General features: G+C 43.6%; 1 protein-coding gene across 2 annotated transcripts; it reads left to right on the top strand.

Annotated features, from left to right (window-relative positions):
* Nucleotides 1-910: 910 nt before the first annotated feature.
* Nucleotides 911-16,773, top strand: piwil1 (piwi-like RNA-mediated gene silencing 1). Of its 2 annotated transcripts, none has more exons than XM_018734403.2 (21): nucleotides 911-1,061; nucleotides 2,703-2,786; nucleotides 2,898-2,985; nucleotides 6,408-6,536; nucleotides 8,352-8,566; nucleotides 8,690-8,811; nucleotides 8,916-8,996; nucleotides 9,132-9,329; nucleotides 9,426-9,534; nucleotides 9,963-10,089; nucleotides 10,171-10,288; nucleotides 12,764-12,878; nucleotides 13,475-13,662; nucleotides 13,784-13,856; nucleotides 14,126-14,326; nucleotides 15,148-15,251; nucleotides 15,407-15,477; nucleotides 15,565-15,718; nucleotides 15,959-16,084; nucleotides 16,174-16,321; nucleotides 16,425-16,773. In XM_018734403.2, exons 2-21 carry the CDS (start codon nucleotides 2,730-2,732, stop codon nucleotides 16,539-16,541), a joined length of 2,541 nt encoding a protein of 846 aa, XP_018589919.1. In that variant the 5' UTR covers nucleotides 911-1,061; nucleotides 2,703-2,729; the 3' UTR covers nucleotides 16,542-16,773. The 2 variants fall into 2 exon arrangements, with proteins under 2 accessions (XP_018589919.1, XP_018589920.1); XM_018734404.2 differs by lacking the exon at nucleotides 911-1,061 and adding an exon at nucleotides 1,390-1,436.
* The last annotated feature ends 1,574 nt before the right edge of the window (nucleotides 16,774-18,347 follow it).

Raw genomic sequence — 18,347 nt, 5'->3', positions numbered from 1 at the left:
GAAGGGGCGGAGCTTTGGTCCCTAACTAACTGTGACGTTAACCGGGCAATGACTATAATACAGTACTTGTTTTCTGACATGGGGTTTTGTGCCACAGCAGAACATGACTATGGTGTGCTATACATTCCTTCACCTTCTCCCTTGGGTTTCATCATGTTCACTTGTATCACATCACTCTGCCTCACCCACACCAAACAGTTTATCTTCTCATACTAACACATTTACCTTCAACATATGAAGCAACCGACTTCAGCCCACAATGGCATACATGACTGCAGCACGCCAAGCCCAAGGCGGCCCGAGGGGGCGGAGACGGGGGCAAAACAGCCACAGCTGGGGCTGATTACACCCCCTATTCCCACTCCCTAAGAGACCGAGGAGGAGAACGAGACAGAGACGAACCCGAGCTCGAATCTGGTCCCAGAGACGACGCACGCGTCCCGACCGACCCGACTCTCCCAGCCTCGCATGAAACCTCATCCTACCTGTTCCCTTCTCTAAGGGCAAATAAAGCCTTCATCAAGGGGCAAGTGCACCTCTTGTCTTCTCTCCTGCCTCGTCTCTTACAATGACCTACCTGAAGGACAGAAGATACTGTATGCTAATGAAGTCATTCTCAGACAAAACTCCATGGACAAAATATTTGTATTTTAGTTAAATATTAACACAGATCACGTTCAACCATCGTGCCCATGTGGTACACTAATCACATAGAAAGACCTCTCTTTAAGTATTATACTTGAGAAGAGTTTCAGGTTAAAACAAATGATTTAAAGGCTTTCCACATTCACTTCTAGCAGGAAAGCGATGCAAACGGGCAGAACTTCCCTATATCCCTGCACTTTAAAAAAACTGTGGTTCAAACGGCGGAAAAGGGAAAGTAGGGGAGAGGGCTGATATATAGGACGTAATAATTATCTTTAGGTGCACGGTTATCCGTTCATCTCGTGTCATCCATCTGACGTCACTCCGCCCCGTCCACCAGCATCAGTTGCTCGTTTAAAAACCCATGTCTAATTACCGCTGATAGGTTTCTGGTGTGTGAACGGCCAGTAACTTAGGTAAGTATACGTACTCAGGTTGGTTTTTAAAACTTTATGTTGCTAGTAAAACAGGTTTCTGTTAACTCGGCTCAAAAAAAAAGACAATCTTTACGTAGTAGCACGACCGGTAAAATCTCTAGTTCTAGAGAAAAATAGATCCCAGTACGTTACTAAGTATTTAGCAAATATAGGCAGTTCATTAATTAATGTAGTTATTTATTAAATGACTATGAAAAGATATTTTTTTGGTTACAGCAGATTTCATGGAAGGTGTGAGAGTGAGAGACGTGCGCAGGGATATCGCGCGGGATCAGTGATGAAGCGCGTATTAATTTTTGTCCTTCACTCTGTGAGAGTCTGTCTCTCGCCTGGACAGTCCGCGCGAACACGGAGGTAGATGAGAAGTCGTCGAGAAATGAATTTCACGTTTATTTAACTTAACGTGAACTAATCCAGCGTCGTGTTCAGTTTTCTCGGTGTTAGAATAATACGTAATTTAAAACTCATGTACTAGTAGTATTTTTCATAAGTGAGACTTACAGTTACACTAAAAACCAAATTTTAAATTAAAAAAAAAAAAACTAGCTCAAAATTTAGTTTGTCTCACTTATGAAAAACAGTATTTGAGTCAAATACCGAAAATCACGCTCTCGGTTTGTGATGTGTGGCCATAAATCATCTTAAATTTCCCTTTGCGGGAAGTCGTCCTTCAGCTCCTATTCGGGCTGTTAGTAACACGATAGCTAAGAGGTGTTAACTTATGCGTTCCCCCCCCCCCGTAGTGTCAGTTATGTTTTCAGTTTTGTCCTCCTTTATTTCGGCACGTTTGGTTTGGACACATTCATTTATGCATTCTTCTAGTGAATCAATGTGTTGCATTCTCAGGAATTTCCTGACGTCAGCAACACATACGTGTCGTGTGGTTGATAGTTTTTAGCTTTTCTAAGAAAGTCTTTAAAACTGTAGACCTTCTAGTGTAAGAAGGAACGGTATATAATTATACTTCCTTATTATACATAAAATGCAGGTGTTATTTCACAGGTATGCTTGAGTTCCCAACCTTTCTGGAGTTTACATGTTCTCCTTGTGCTGCTTAGATTTCCAACAGGTACTCTCTGGTTTCATCCCATAATCAAAGACTTGTGCTTCAGATTAAATGGTGATACTATATTGGTCAGGGGGGGGCGCAGTGGGTTGGACGGGGTCCTGCTCTCTGGTGGGTCTGGGGTTCGAGTCCTGCTTGGGGTGCCTTGCGATGGACTGGCATCCCGTCCTGGGTGTGACCCCTCCCCCTCCTGCCTTACGCTCTGAGTTGCCGGGTTAGAATCCGGTTCCCCGCGACCCCGTATGGGACAAGTGGTTCAGAAAGTGTGTGTGTGTGTGTGTGTGTGTGTGTGTGTGTGTGTGTATATGGTCAGTGCAGTCCCAAGCCCTGGTAAATATTGAGGGTTGACATCAGAAAGGGCATGCAGTCATGAGATCTCTCCTCCAACCACACATTCAAAAGCTGCAGCACAGTCACTTGAGGTAAAGTGGCCCCACCTGGGTTTTAATGGAAAATGCCCTGTGAAACTGAATAATTGTAGTAGTTATGCAGATTAAATGTTAATTTTTCCTTCTAGTACAGTTTAAAGACTTTGGTCATCATCTCTGTTTTAGAAAAAGGCAATTTAAGAATACTTCAAGATGACTGGAAGAGCCAGAGCCAGGAGCCAAGCCCGTGAAATGCAACCTCCAGGCATGGTGAGCCCACCTTTGGCTGCTAATACAAAAAAAAAATGGAAAAAGTGGTTGGCTGGAGTGTGGTGTAGATCTGTTTACCTGACCTGTCACTTCTCTTTCCTGACCTCCAAGCCTGCCCAACAGGAGGTTACAAGGCCGGTGGCTGAACTGGTGGGCAGGGGAAGGCAGAGAGCAGCGCCTGGAGCAATGGCAGAGGAAGGTAGTGGACCCAGTCGGCAGAATGGAGGGACTCAGTGCCACTGATGGTTTTAATGCTTTCAGGGTGTGCAGTATAGATGTGCTTTGCCATTGTTGTCATTCCATTGCTTGGATGAGCCCAAAGTGACTTTATTTAGGTTCACCCATAGTGTGTGAGTGAGAAAATGTGTTATGCTGATGTATGGATGAGTGACCCATTGCGAGTAGTGTATAGTGTTGTGGTTTCCAGAGACAACACATCAGACTCTTTGGGTACTTTGTAAATGCAAGTAGACTTTATTAGAGAGTAATAAAACCGAGTTGGTCTGCAGAGCAACTGCCAGACAACTTGCAAACATTACCTTTTATACAATTTTGGATTAACCAGACACTTTTTTTTTTTATTATGCGGTCCAGATCCTTGGATCTGGCCGCTATTTTGAAGGACGATTAACCAAAACGGTCCTAAGTCACAGTGGTGCCTACCGTAGCCTGCTTGCATCTTAGCTTGATGCGGATCGTAACTTTGGGGTTCTACTTCCTCATGTGCTAGTCTCACTGCTCCACTATTATGTTTTACAGGCACAATTGCCTTCAAGGGATCCCCTTGATTGTCACTGGTTTAAAGTACCCTCATCGCAGGGCATACACCTCAGCTGTGTTTACTCTTTCCTGGGTTAGTTTCAGGTCACATACACAAATCACACTTAAAGCTTTACCATAACATTACTAGCATTGTAAGTCACCTTGATGGAAGTTGCTTTGCAGAAAAATGTGTGCTAAATGAATAAATGTGACTGTATAATGCTCAGAATTACTTCCTTTGTCATGTTTCCTCCAGCAGTTGGGGGAGTGGTGCTTGAATTGACAACCTTCATATTATCAGTTGTTGAGTTTTTCATTTTTGAAATGCAGTTTCATTACTGGCCGTATAGTGGCATAGTTAGCACTTTACCTTGTAGTGTGAAGGCTCTTGGTTTGAATCCTTTTTCACATGTAGTTCCCTTGAGTTAACTTAGTGTACAAATCTGGTGTTCTGAGGTCATCTTGGTGGAGGGGAGTGTTAAAATGTGGAGTCCTAAGTCATGAAATGGGGGATTCTGAGTTTAAAAATCCCACTCCTGCAGTTTCTTTCTCAAATGCTTATTTAAAGGGGAAAGGTTAAAGCATTTTGAAGTTGTTCCTTTTTTTACATGGTTTTAGACTTCAGTTACTATCATCAGCTAATAAGCTTTTTTTTTTTATTTTTTTATTTTTAAACAGTTCACTTCAATTTGTTTTTATAGAGCACTCTTCTGCAGTGATACAGCATCTAGACACAGGCATAGAGCAAAGAAACAAATGCATCATTCAAGGAAACAAAGAAGACAATTGACTAGACCGGTGTAGTACATTATCCAATGCTTTTATAAAGCTATAAGTATGCCTACTGGCCCTGGAGGAAAGGAGCAAAAAAACTCCCTACTGAAAGTTGAGGGAGGGGAAAAAACCTTGGGGGGGTGGGTGCCAGTGGCTACTCACCTCTCCTGGGCATTCTAGATCAAGAATTCTGATCCACGTTACAAGTAATAATGGCATTGTTGTCATATTATAGCTTGATTTCCCAGTTCAGCAAGGTATGTCTCGTCCGTCATGGCACTTGGTCATCTTCAGTCAGTATGGGGTGCGTCTGCCGGCCAGTCCCCTCTGGTCTTATCGTAGGGAACAATGCTCAATAAGAAATAATTAGTAATTTATAACTTGAAGAAATAAGTTTAATCCGTATTGACACAGCGGTGGGGGAAAAAACCTTAAAAAAACAGCTGAGTGGAATTAAATTTTGTGGTGATATGCTCAAGTGATCAGGTAAGTCTCTTTACTCTAGATTTGAAGATTGGGACAGATGGGGCATTTCAGACAGTAACTGGTAGACTATTTCACAGTTTAGGTGCTCTATAGCTAAAGGCATGACCTCCTACTGAGGTCTTATTGATAACATGTATTTTAAGGTAACCCGCATCCAACGAATGGAGATATCATCCTGGGATATAAGAATCAATAATCTTGCAAAGGTAAGCCGGAGCTATGCCTTATAGGTCAAAAGGAGGATTTTATAATCGACTCTAAATGTAAGTGGGAGCCAATGCAGATATTTCAGTACCGGTGTTATATGGTTGTGCTTTCTAGTTCTAGTGACAATTTTCACAGCAGCATTTTGTACCAACTGTAGCCTGGATACAGTCTTTTGTGGACAACCTGATAGTAAAGCATTGCAATAGTCCAGCCTGCTTGAAACAAAAGCATGAACCAGTTTCTCAGCATCCTGCCTACATATGAATCGCCTTAATTTAGCTATATTTCTTAACTGAAGAAAGCACAATTTAGTCAAAGCGTTTACGTGCGATATAAATGACAACTTGTCGTCCAACAAAACACCCAAAGTCTTCACTCAATCTCTACACTTGAAGCTAATACCATTTGTGGTAAAGATTGGTGTGACTGTGTCAAGTGTTTTGGCATCACTACCCACCACAAATACCTCTTTTAGTGGCATTTAGAGATTAAAAAAATGTAGTCATCCATAGATTTATATTAGTGGGGAGGTGCTGTGGTGCAGCAGGTTTGGCCAGGTCCCGCTCTCTTGGGAGGGGTTTGGGGTTTGAGTCTTGCTTGGGGTGCCTTGGGATGGACTGGTGTCCTGTCCAGGGTGTGTCCCCCTTCAGCCTTTGCCCTGCTGCCTGGTTAGGCTTTGGTTTGCCACAGCCCTGATTGGGACAAGCTGCTTCAGACTGTGTGTGTGTGTGTGTGTGTGTGTGTGTGTGTGTGTGTGTGTGTGGATTTATATTGGTAAAACAATTGGCTAAACACACTACATGTAGTGGGTCATCGGGCTTAAAAAAAAAAAAAATGTATAGCTGTGTGTTATCGGCATATGAGTGGAAACTTACGTTGTGTTTGCAAAGAAAATGGTGACATATAGAGTGAGAACAATGGACCTACCACAGCTCTGTGGCACACCATATCGAATCGTAGTTGAGATGGAGAGGGTGCAGTCATCAGATTTCCAAACATTGTTCATGGTTAGCTAAATGAGTCACACTTCAGAACAGTACCCCTTAGACCAGCCAGGCTTTTAAGTCTATTCAGTGGGATATGGTCTATAGTATCAAGCACAGTAACATAACAATGGAGATCTGACCAGCATTAGAAGAAATGAGTATCATTTACACATGCGAGTGCTGTTTGTCAATAAAATGTTAATGTAAGTTGAGCATCTAACTCTTGTGTTAATTTGGGTGGAAAAATGTGTGACTAGCTCTATGGTAATAGGCAGAGGGGTGTGTGTGTATTTAAAATATTGGAAATAATGTTAATCAATATGGTCACTAACTCATTCAGCTAACTTGGTTTTCAGCTGCTCTCCACACTCTAACATTTGATCTTTTACTGCTTGTCTTTATGAAGTTTTGCATCAGATCTCTGCTGGCTTCCAGCAAGTGAAGATTTTTGAGAGGGGTGGCCGCCGACGGGAATTCCCTGATGTTGGAGTGAACACCAGACAGGCCATGGCCCATGTGAAGGATTCCAAGACAGGTAGAAGATTCTGTGTGTCCAGATGGGGACAAAGCATTGTTATTCTGGGTTAGAGATGGCAGGGCCACGTTGAGGGGATTGTATTCTTCAATGAGGTTTGCTCATATCAATAAAATTGACTTCTTGTTTACAAGTAGTTTTTATTGTCATTCCTCCATACAGCTTGTGTACAGTGGAACAAAATGTCATTTCTTCAGAGACCATGATGCAAGACAGAACATAGCTTAAGACAATGAATAAGTAAATACAAAGGATAGGGCACGGGTATGGCTGTGAGCTGTAGGCAGTTGTGGAGTAGTGTAGCGCTAAGTTAATTGGTCAATGGAGCCAGTTGAGCATTGGGAAGTAGCTGGGTGTTGAGAAGTCTGCCTCAGAGAAGAAACTGTTGAGGAGTCTGCTGGGGGTGGCGCGGATGCTCCTGTACCTCCTGCCAGATGGCAACAGGTCGAAGAGTCCATGAGAGGGGTTGTCCACAATGCTGTTGGCCTTGCAGATGCAGCGGTTTTTGTATGTGGAGTCGATGGAGGGAAGAGGAACTCTTCCCCCCCCCCCCCCCCCCTCAGCTGCTGTTACCACTTGCTGTAGGGTCTTACGGTCGGAGACTGTGCAGTTCCCGTACCACACGGTGAGACAGTTGGTTAAGACGCTCTCTATCGTCCCCTTGTAGAACATAGTGCGGATGGGAGGGGGGATTTTCGCTCTCTTCACCCTTCGTAAGAAATGGAGACGCTGCTGGGCCTTCTTGACTAGGCAGGTAGTGTTCAGGGTCTAGGAGAGGTCCTCTGTCATGTGCACACCAAGAAACTTGGAGCTTTTGACTCTCTCCACAGCTGTTCCATTGATGTGCAGAGGTGAGTGGTCTACTTGGGTCCTCCTGAAATCAATAATTATGTCTTTAGTCTTGTCAACATTTAGAGATTTTTGTTCTTGCGCCATTCTGCAAGCTGGGTCACCTCCTCTCTGTATGCTGACTCGTCATTGTTGCTTATGAGGCCCACAACTGTAGTGTCATCAGCAAACTTGATGATATGATATGATTTGAACTGAACTTTACTGAGTCATGAGTGTGCTGCAGAGTAAACAGCAGTGGACTGAGCACACAGCCCTGGGGAGTGCTGGTGTTCAGTGTGGTAGTGCTGGAGGTGGTGTTGCCAATCCTGACAGACTGAGGTCTCCCAGTCAAGAAGTCCAGGATCCAGTTGCGGGGGGGGGGGTAGTCAGACCCAGCAGGCTCAGCTTTGTAATCAGTTTCTGAGGGATGATTGTGTTGAATGCTCAACTGAAGTCAATGAACAGCATCCTTACATAGTTGTCTTTTTTTTTTTTTTTTTTTTTTTTTTTTTGTCCAGATGGGTTAGGGAAAGGTGGATGGCAGCAGATATGGCATTCATGGTATAATTTCGCAAATTGTGATTCAATGCAGTAGCTCCTCCACTTACGAACACAAGTGGAGCCAGAAGTCAGTTTGTAGCTCCATGAGTGACTTCCACCCCCAAGTCACAGTAATGTAGATCAGTTTAACTGTGTGTTGCGTTTTGTTCATCTTGGCTCTTATTCTGTTTGGGAGCATTTTACTGCCAAAAAGGACAAAGACATTTTCACTTTACAACAGATCTAAATTTTAGAAATTAGACTAGTAAAACCCTGATAGAGGTCGGTGTCTTCAAAAGCGTGCAACTCAGAAGCCACTTTATTTCAACACTTTCAAGAGTGCCAGTATTGGCAACCTGACCCTTGTGAATAAAGGAGATGAAGATGTGAACTGATTGTAGGTCACAGTCAGATACTGAGGTAATGCTTGTCCTTCTCCCCAAGGTGTTTCTGGAACTGCAGTTGAGCTGAGAGCCAACTTCTTCCGCATCCTGTCCCATCCTCAGTGGGTGCTTTACCAGTACCATGTGGACTACAACCCTCAAATGGAGTCACGCCGCCTTCGCTCGGCGCTACTCTTCCAGCATGAAGACGCACTGGGACCTGCACGCACCTTTGATGGAGCCATCCTCTTCCTGCCCAAGAGGCTCCATGACGTGGTAATATATGGACTCGTGTTTCCCTTTTCTTTTGATGATCAAGCAGAACTTCTTTTTTATAACAGCAAGGTGATGCAGTAGATCATGAGGGGTTAAAATGGTGTTGTAAATGTCGGTTTGCAGGAGACGGTTCTTTTCAGTGAGACCAGGCATGGTGAGAAGGTCAGGATCACAGTAACTTTGACCAATGAGCTGCCTCCCACCTCACCTGTGTGCCTCCAGTTTTATAACATCATCTTCAGGAGGTTTTCCCCCTGCATTATTTCTTTAAAATTTAATTATCTTGTAATACTACAGCTGTGTCTGTGTGTTCACACTACACTTTAGTGGATCTGTTTTCCTTTTCTAGAGTCCTGAGGATTCTGAACATGCAGCAGGTTGGCCGCCATTACTACAACCCCCAAGACCCTCTTAACATTCCACAGCACAGGTTGGTTGAGTCCTGTGTCTCAGAACTGGGGATGAAAACTGGCTTTAAAGTGTGCCGTGAAAATAAACTGCACTGCTGCAACATGGCTTCAACTCATATCCTCCTTTGTTCTCTCTGTCTGTTTGTTATGACCAGATTAACTATTTGGCCGGGCTTCACTACCACCATTCGGCAATACGAGTCTAGCATCATGCTGTGCTCAGACATCAGCCACAAGGTGCTGCGGAGTGAAACGGTGCTCGACTACATGACCTGCATGCAGCAGCAGCATGGACCCCAGCTCTTTGTTGAGACCTGTAAGAAGGAGCTGGTGGGGCTTGTTGTGCTGACCAAGTAAGCCTGCCGCTCATCTGGGACCAACTTTTGCCCCAATATAAAAGAGAGGCTGGTACATGCCCAGTTGCTAGCAGGCTGTACTTGTTTGTCAAGGTACAACAACAAAACCTACAGGGTTGATGACATTGCGTGGGACCACACACCCTGCAACACCTTCACAAGGGGAGGCACTGTCATCAGCTTCAAAGACTACTTCAAGACGGTGGGTTTCTTCTACAGTAGCATGTTGGGTTGAAGCAGGACCTGAGCTCAGAAGGTCCATTTGCTCCTTGAAACCGCACTTTGTTTAGGCTGGGTGGCATGCACAGGGTTTGAGTCCTAGTCCATAATGGCTAGGCGTTTGAGTCCTTCATTGTATAAACTCCTCGGAGTCCAGTCTGATTGGCAGAACTGAGCCTTTTGGTATCAACTGTCAAACACATAGACTGGTAGAACATCTGCAGTAGAAGCCTGCATCTGCCACAGGACCTGAGTGTCCTTAGGAAGCCAAGGAGATGAGCCATATAGCAATAATGGAAAAGATGTTTTGTTTTTTTAGTACATTTTAGTTCTCTTTGGTGTGCTGGGCTCTGAGATGCATAACAGCATGTTCATCCAACAGTGAAGAACAACATCTTTGCTTCTTCACAGCAATATGGGCTGGAGGTCACTGACTTAAATCAAGTCCTCCTTGTCAGCTATGTGAAGAGGTTGGGTCCATCAGGTAAACCGCCGCCTGGCCCTGCCATGCTGGTCCCGGAGTTCTGCTACCTGACAGGTATGGCTCTGGTCTCTTGCTGTTTTCCTGGACAAAGGGTGTTTGATTCCCCTCTAAAGATGATTTTTGTAAGCTGTGCAGGCTTGACGGACAAAATGCGCAATGACTTCAACATCATGAAGGACTTGTCTGCCCACACCCGTCTGAACCCCGAGCAAAGGGAGAGGCGCCTACTCAGATTCGTCAACAGTATCCACAAGTATGAAGGGAGAGGGGTGACAAGTGGAATGTTTAGACAGAAAAGTTACTTTGACTGCGGTCTTTCCCTGCCTTACAAAGGTGTAATAATTACTGGAAAAACCCTTCATATTGCCCACTCTCATAACTTTAAAACATAATTTTTAATGGTAACTTTTTACATGCAAGAACCATTTAGGCTAAAACATCGGATCCCTTTAAATTGGACACAAATGAAGTTGATTATTGAAGTGATTATCATAGCATAATGTATCGAAGCAGATTCCCTTCATTAATTCCTCTTAATGTTGCATGGACGTCTACATGGGCTTGTTCAGCTACTTTGTAGTTGTCTACTGTGCACCTCAGAAGCAAACCTTGCTAACAAACAATCAATATTCAGTATTTTTTTAATTGGTTTTATGCACAGCAGAGGGCCAAAAGTGTACAGATAAATGGTACACTGACGAAAGCTAATATGTCGCATTTATAGAATTATCACAGATGCCTAGAGCCATAAGTATTTGGAGAATGACAGTTTTCATCATTTTGGCTCTATACACCACCACCAAAATGGCTCTGAAACGAAACAATAAAGGTGTGCTTTAAGTGTAGACTTTCAGCTTTAAAGGTTTTGTCAAATATTGTAGGAATAGCAACCGTTTCTATACATAACCCCCTAATTTTATGGGCTCAAAAGAGTTTTGACAAACTAACAATTTATTAAGCTGCCTTTTTTAATTAAAAAAAAAAAACCTAGCTACAAATCCTGTGCAGTCAATGACTGCCTGAAGTCTGGAACCCATAGACATCACCAGATGCTATTTCTTCTGTGGTGATGCTCTACCAGGCCTTCACTGCAGCAGTCTACAGTTCCTGCTTGTTCTTGGGGCGTTTTGCCTTCAGCAAGTGAAATGCATGTTTAGTTGGATTCGGATTAGGTGATAGACTTGGCCATTGCAGAATGTTCCACTTCTATGCCTTAATCTTGCATACTTTTGCAGTATGCTTTGGATAATTGTCCACCTGCACTTTGAAGCTCCGTCCAATGACTTTTGGAGCATTTGGCTGAATCTGAGTAGATAATGTAGCCCTATACATTTCAGAATTCATTGTGCTGTTTTTGTCAGCAGTCAAAAAAAAAAAAAAAAAAGGGAACCAGTTCCACTGGCAGCCATACATACCCATGCCATAACACCACCTTCACTATGCTTCACAGATGTAGTATGCTTCAGCTCATGAGCAGTTCCTTTAATTCCTCCATACTCTTTTAGTAATTCTGGTACAGTTTTGATCTTTGTCTGAAGTGTCCATAGGATGCTGTTCTAGAACTCCACAGGCCTTTTTTAAGATGGTGTGTGTTGTGTGGCGGGTTTTTTTTTTTTTTTTGTGGCAAACTCTCAACTGGTCTTCCTCTTTTTTGAGGTTTACCAATTATTTGCATATTATGGTAAACCCTCTTTATTTACTCTGAAGTCTTCTCTTGATTGTTTACTTTGTCCCTCCTGGGTATTCTTGATCTGGCTAGCTGTTGTAAGGGTCCCCCCACTGGAGGGAATTCTTGTCATCCATCACAGTTACCTGTGGTTACCTGGGCCTTTTGGTGTTCCTGTGTTTACCAGTGTTTTTGTTCATTCTTCAGTGTACCAAATAGTTAATTTGGCCATACCTAAGTCTTTGCTGTCTTTTGAGGCTTTTTTTCCCCCTTTAGCCTAACAATGGTGGCAGCTCTTTGTATTTTATATTGAGTGTTAACAGCAATAGATTATAAATTCAAATGCCATACTTCAGCTCTAGATGTTTTATCTGGATTACATGTGCATGAAATAATGAAGGAATAACACACACCTGGCCATGAAATGGCTGAGCAGCCAATTGTCCAAATATGTTTTGTCTCTTAAAGGCAGGGGACACAAACCAAGCACTCAAATTCCTATATCATTCCAGCAATTTGGATGTAAATGCCCTCAAAGCTGAAAGTCTACACTTAAAGCACACCTCGATTGATTAATCCATTGTGGTGGTATACAGAACCAAAATGATTAAAATTGTCAATGTCCAAATACTTATCTACATAATTGTATGATTGTGTAAGTGCATTCTAATCACTTTCAGAAGTGTCGCAATGCATACAATAGTTAATGTATAATTAACTTTTAATGCAAGAAGCGACACAAGTGTATCATGCAATCTGTGTATGTAAACAATGCAAATTTGCACTGACTGAACAAGTTGATATGGTGTCTGTTCTGCCCTTGCTATGCATCCCTATGTGTGGCTATACACTCTCCCAAAATACCTGAGACAGGAACTGACTTAAGGCATTCATTTGGAAGTAGTGTGAAACTCCTGGACGACAAAAAAAAAAAAAAAAAAAACTCATCCCAGTATACGTCCACAAATGGCTAAAAGAAATGGAGCTTGTCTAGTGTCCTCCTGCTTCCCTAGCACACAGATGAGCACCGGGGCAGCGAAATGTCTCCATTGTGTTTTACAGTAGCGAAGAGGCGCAGAAGGAACTAAACACCTGGGGTCTGAACTTTGACAACGAGTTGCTTCCTCTGCCAGCTCGCATCCTTCCCACCGAAAGGATCATGCAGGGTCCCAGAGTGGTAAGGGGTGTCAGTCCAACAGGAAGTATTGGGGATGTTCAGAGGCCTTCCTGTACTCCACTTTTATGTTATTGCATGGAAAAATACCCTACTATTCCACTGCAGTGAGCAAAACCAGGTATCTGGTTTGTTGCACAGACTTTTATGAACACCATTTTATGTTTTGCTGACACTTCTCCCTAAAGCATTGAAGTGGTGAAATATCTACAGCTCTTTACCCATTTATACAACTGAATAATTTTACTGAAACAGTTATGGGTAGTGTCTTGCTCAAGGGTACTAGCAGTAGATCAATCTTGAACCAGCATTCATCAGAACTAAATACAGCAACAGCAACACTAACACTTTGCTATCAGCTGGCCAGTTTTACATTTATTTATTTAGCAAATGCATTTTTTCCAAAGTGACTTCCAATAACTCTGTGTAGTATCAGTCCACACACCTTATTCACCAAGGTGATTTAAACTGATAGATGTACTACTTACAAAGGGTCACTCGTCCATACATCTAACTAATCATGATCAGTGTAGTAACTACAAATAATCAGTGAAAAATAAGTACAATTTGATCATAGTGTCTGATCCTCTGTTGGCCAGTATGGGTACAATCCCTGGGCTGCTGACTGGACCAAGGAGATGAGAGGTGTGCCCTTGATCAGCAGTCGTCCTCTGGACAGCTGGATTCTTTTCTACATACGGCGTAACTGCCAAGAGGCTCAGGCTCTGGTGCAGGCACTGGGTCGAGTATCGCAGCCACTGGGCATTCGGATGCAGCGCCCCATCATGTGAGACAGCTCTACATGTAGAAACCCCACACAACGCGCTGGTGTGAACCTGGGCCACGTGTGTCCTGGTTCGTATCGGAGTGCTTCCAAGTGAAAGCACTTGTCTTGTTCTTGCTCACAGGATTCAGTATGAGGATCGACAAGATGGTCTGCTGAGGGCTCTACAGCAGAATGTGGGTCCTGGCACAGAGATGGTAAGACTCAGTGAAACTCAGTCTTTAGCACCCCCTGTTTGTGAGACACATGTCACTAATAAAGTGTGGCAAGAGTGAAGAAGGCTGCACGTCCTGGGGTTTCAGTTTCAAGGCTCCAGGTGAAAGTCTGCAAAAACTGTTGCTGTTGTTGCACCATTGAACATCTAAGAGGTTGTTCACGAAAAGTCCTGGGTGTGTCAGCAGTGGAAATGATGTACGGAGGCCTGTGATGATAGATTGCCCTGCACTCTTTCAACCTCTCTGGTCAGGTGGTGTGTGTCCTTCCCAGCAACCGCAAGGACAAATATGATTGTGTGAAGAAATACCTGTGTGTGGAGTGCCCCACACCTAGCCAGTGTGTGCTGTCTCGCACCCTAAGCCGGCCACAGACCCTCTTGACTATTGCCACCAAAATTGCCCTGCAAATGAACTGCAAGATGGGGGGAGAGCTGTGGAGCGTGGAGATTCCGGTAGGTTCTGCTGGCCTAGAAGTAGTTGGGGCAGTGATACTCCTTGGGACAAGAAGTGGATTGCATGTTCTATATCTGTAGCTTTGGGAAAGGCCATGTATGTTTACCTTTTTGGTTCAGTATGAATTTAAGATCTACACAGCCATTATTTCTTTCTCTGATTCACTGTTTGACTGATCTAGGATCAGTGTGTGAGTGGTACACAACAGAACGTGCTTTCCCCTTTCACTGATATTCAGGGGTGCAATATGAACAGCCACACATAGTAAAAGCTGGTACCTTAAAACCCACAGATGTTCAGAACCAGTAGTCTGTGTGAATGGCACTCCATGCTCTAAAGAACCCATAAAGCTGAGAGTGTGGGTTGTGTCCAGAAGAATGGCAGTATGTAACGTCATAATTCACACCACCAGGTTGCACAGGTAGTGTACATTTATTTATTTAGCAGATGCTTTTCTCAAGCAACTTCCAATGAACTTTATGTAGTGTTTATCAACCTACACTCCTTATTCATCAAGGTGACTTACACTGCTAGATACACTACCTACAATGGGTCACTCATCCATACATCAATAGAGCACACTTTCTCTTATCACTCAAATGCTATGGGTGAACCTGAACAGCATGTCTGGATTGTCGGGGGGGAAAAAAAACCGGAGTGCCTGGAGGAAACCCACACAGACGGGGAGAACATGTGAACGCCACACAGACTGAGTGGGGATTGAACCCATGTCCTCTCACACAACCCAGATGCTGTGAGACAGCAGTGCTACTTGCTGTGCTGCCATGCCACCTTAGTTTGACTAACGTCTGTTGTGCAGCTCAAGCAGCTGATGGTGGTGGGTATCGACTGCTACCATGACACTGCTGCGGGTAGACGTTCAATCGGTGCACTGGTGGCCAGCCTCAACCAGGGAATGTCTAGGTGAGACCTCTGAGCCCCAGAGTTCTCTGCAGAAATGGAGGGTGTTATTGATGCCTTTTTTTTCTAGCCATATTGCAGTGTGTGTGTTTGTACTTCTCAATGTGGTTCTGCAAGCATTTCTGCTACATGTGCCATCTGGTTCCCCCCAATGGCAGGTGGTTCTCAAAATGTGTGCTCCAGAGTCGTGGGCAGGAGATCATGGATGCTCTGAAGGTGGCACTGGGAGGTAAGCTTCTAGGTCACAGAGTGGTGACAGGCAGATGGTTGACTCCAAGTGAAAGCTAACTGAAATGCTCACGGGTCATTGTTGCAGAGGCACTCAACACTTGGATGAAGTATAACAGATGCATGCCACAGCGCATCGTCATTTACCGGGACGGCGTGGGTGAGGGCATGCTGCACAGTGTCGTGGACTACGAAGTGGCTCAGATCATGGAGTGCATCCGTGCTGTGGGGGAAGATTACAAGTGGGTTTACCTGGAGTGTAGTGTTTTTTTAGGCCTGCTTTTTTTGTACAGCTTTGGCTTGTACTCGAATGCTGTAGGTGAGGGTGTCATGCTCAAAGGCACTATCTGCAGTCCTCCTTTTCTAACAAACGGAGCCCTACATGGGTTATGGGTATTGAGCTGCAATGGATCTTGGGTCATGTGGCTACCTGATTACATTGCCAATGAATGGTGAAATGCAGATGCATGCTCCCCCCACAGCCCAAAGCTCAGCGTGATTGTGGTGACAAAGCGTATTGCTACCCGGTTCTTTGCTCGACTTGATGGGAAGCTAGGAAACCCGCCCCCTGGCACAGTCATTGACACAGAGGTGACCCGCCCTGAGTGGTAAGCAAAGAACTGCTGTTTGGTGTTGTGTAACAAGGTTATGGAAGTGATGTCTGCAGGGATCAAGAAGCTTCTGCTTTGTTTTTTAGGTACGACTTTTACATAATCAGCCAGGCCGTACGCCTGGGCACCGTTGGACCCACCCACTACAACGTGGTGTATGATAGCAGCGGCCTGAAGCCTGACCACATGCAGAGGCTCACCTATAAACTATGCCACCTGTATTACAACTGGCAGGTATGCTGTAAATGTAGACTTCCCCCTAGTATGTGCTTTTAATACAACATATACCAGTTGGCCTGGAGTTCCTTAACTGCTGTGCCACCTCCTGTTCTTTCAGGGAGTCATCCGAGTGCCAGCTCCTTGCCAGTACGCCCATAAGCTGGCCTTCCTTGTTGGCCAGAGCATCCACTGCCAGCCCAATGTTAACCTGGATGACTTCCTGTACTACCTGTAGCTGTGGGGAGGGAAGGATGCTGTTTTGGGGGCGCTTGTTCACTGCTCAGTTAGTTTACCCGTGTTCACCACTGTTTGTGAGTCACTGTTCATTGCTGTGCACTGGAACGATTTTCATTGGAAGTTTCACGGTTTTGTGTGAAAGATTTTTGGCTTGGTGTTTTTGTTTTTGGGGTTTGAAAACATTTGAATAAAAGTTGGCGCACTCAGGGTCCAATCATTGAAATCCTATAGACAGTGTTTGGTCGTGACGTTTTATGACGATGTTCATCTCAGAGACTGAAATTCTCAATTTCAAAATTGTTTTAAATTTTTTTTTTCCCTTCATCAATCTATACTTAGTACAGACAGTTTCTGTTTTTCCTACTATGAAATACGATATGGATAGGTTCTGATTTCATACTGTTTATGTGGTTGTTTCATGAGCATGAGTGTAAATCCACATCTGTTAGACTAAAGCTTTCAAAAACCTCACTGCCAGAATATTAGTTATACTCTCCTGTACTGTATTCATGACAGTGCTAATATGTTCCAGGGGTCCTGGGTGGTCAGTTGCCTGTGTGGTATCCAGAGAAATTGGTGTGTGCAGTGAGAGGATCTGCTGTGGTCATTCCCTGTGAATATTATTATCCATAGCATAGCCAAGTGAAGATGTGGCGCAATGATAATTATTGTAGTCAAGTCCCATATCTTTGTCACAGTGAAAACAGAGATGTTCAGTGTATAAGGACAGAGCAGAGTGTTTGGGGGACAAAGTGAAGAGAACACTGAAGAGAAAGAATATTAGACACCCAGATACTGGACATTTAGATTGCTCACTAATAAGAGCAAATGGAGTAAATATTAAGAACTTGAAAAACCACTCCATATGACCTTGTTTAGTCATGCTCATGTTTCATATAATGCCAATAATCTATATACAAATGACCTAGACATTCTTTAAAAAAATTTCAGTCTATGATCTAATTCCATACATTTTTAATAGAAAACATCCTTAACAGGTCAGTGAAACAAATGTAGTTAAGGTCTCTATAAATGGTAAAAAATTAAATCTACTAGTCATGTAGAAACTGGCAACAGTGTAAAATGGCACTCCATTTCTGTGTCATAACATTTATAGAGGAACCTGTTTTTCATTTAATTTTTTTTTTAGTACAAATATTGATTGTAATGATAAACTAACCATAAGGTCACCACTGTGACCCCCCCATGCCTAGTTACACCCCAGAGCAGACATATCCCTGTGTCTTACTGTGTTGAAATTGGTAGGACTTAATATTTCAGTCCAGGACAATTGAGCAGTAATATTAAACTGTTGAGAACTGGATGTATTTGGTGATATTTTAGGTAGCCTTTTTTATTGATCCTATTAGCAACATAAAGTGGGGATTTATTTTACAAGTATCTGTAGAGAACCTAGGTGGGAGTCCTGCTGTTGGAGTAGGAATGTTTCGGAAATGGCAAACCCACCAAACGGTAGCTGTTTGTCTTGATGAAGTCCTAGTGACTTTGTACATTTACAGCTGAGTTAAAATCATCAGTGATTGTTGTGGGAACACTAAGATATAGTTCTTGTGCTGGCTGTTTACACTGAGGTGAGCCTTCTGTCCGTCATTTACATTTATTCATTTAGCAGACGCCAGCGACGCACATCTCGGCAAAAGTACAATTTATGCATTACATTAAGAGAAGGAGACGTAGCTGCAGATATGAGTCTCAAGCAAACCTAGTTTGTTACCTACCACTTTCTGCACCGAGGTTCATCGTTCGAGTCGGTGCACAGGATAGACAAATCCCTCCCACCAGT

Source organism: Scleropages formosus, chromosome 6 (genome assembly GCF_900964775.1).
Source record: "Scleropages formosus chromosome 6, fSclFor1.1, whole genome shotgun sequence".
NCBI lineage: Eukaryota > Metazoa > Chordata > Actinopteri > Osteoglossiformes > Osteoglossidae > Scleropages > Scleropages formosus.
The sequence above is the reverse complement of the archived record's forward strand: the minus strand, read 5'-3'. Positions and strand labels throughout refer to the sequence as shown.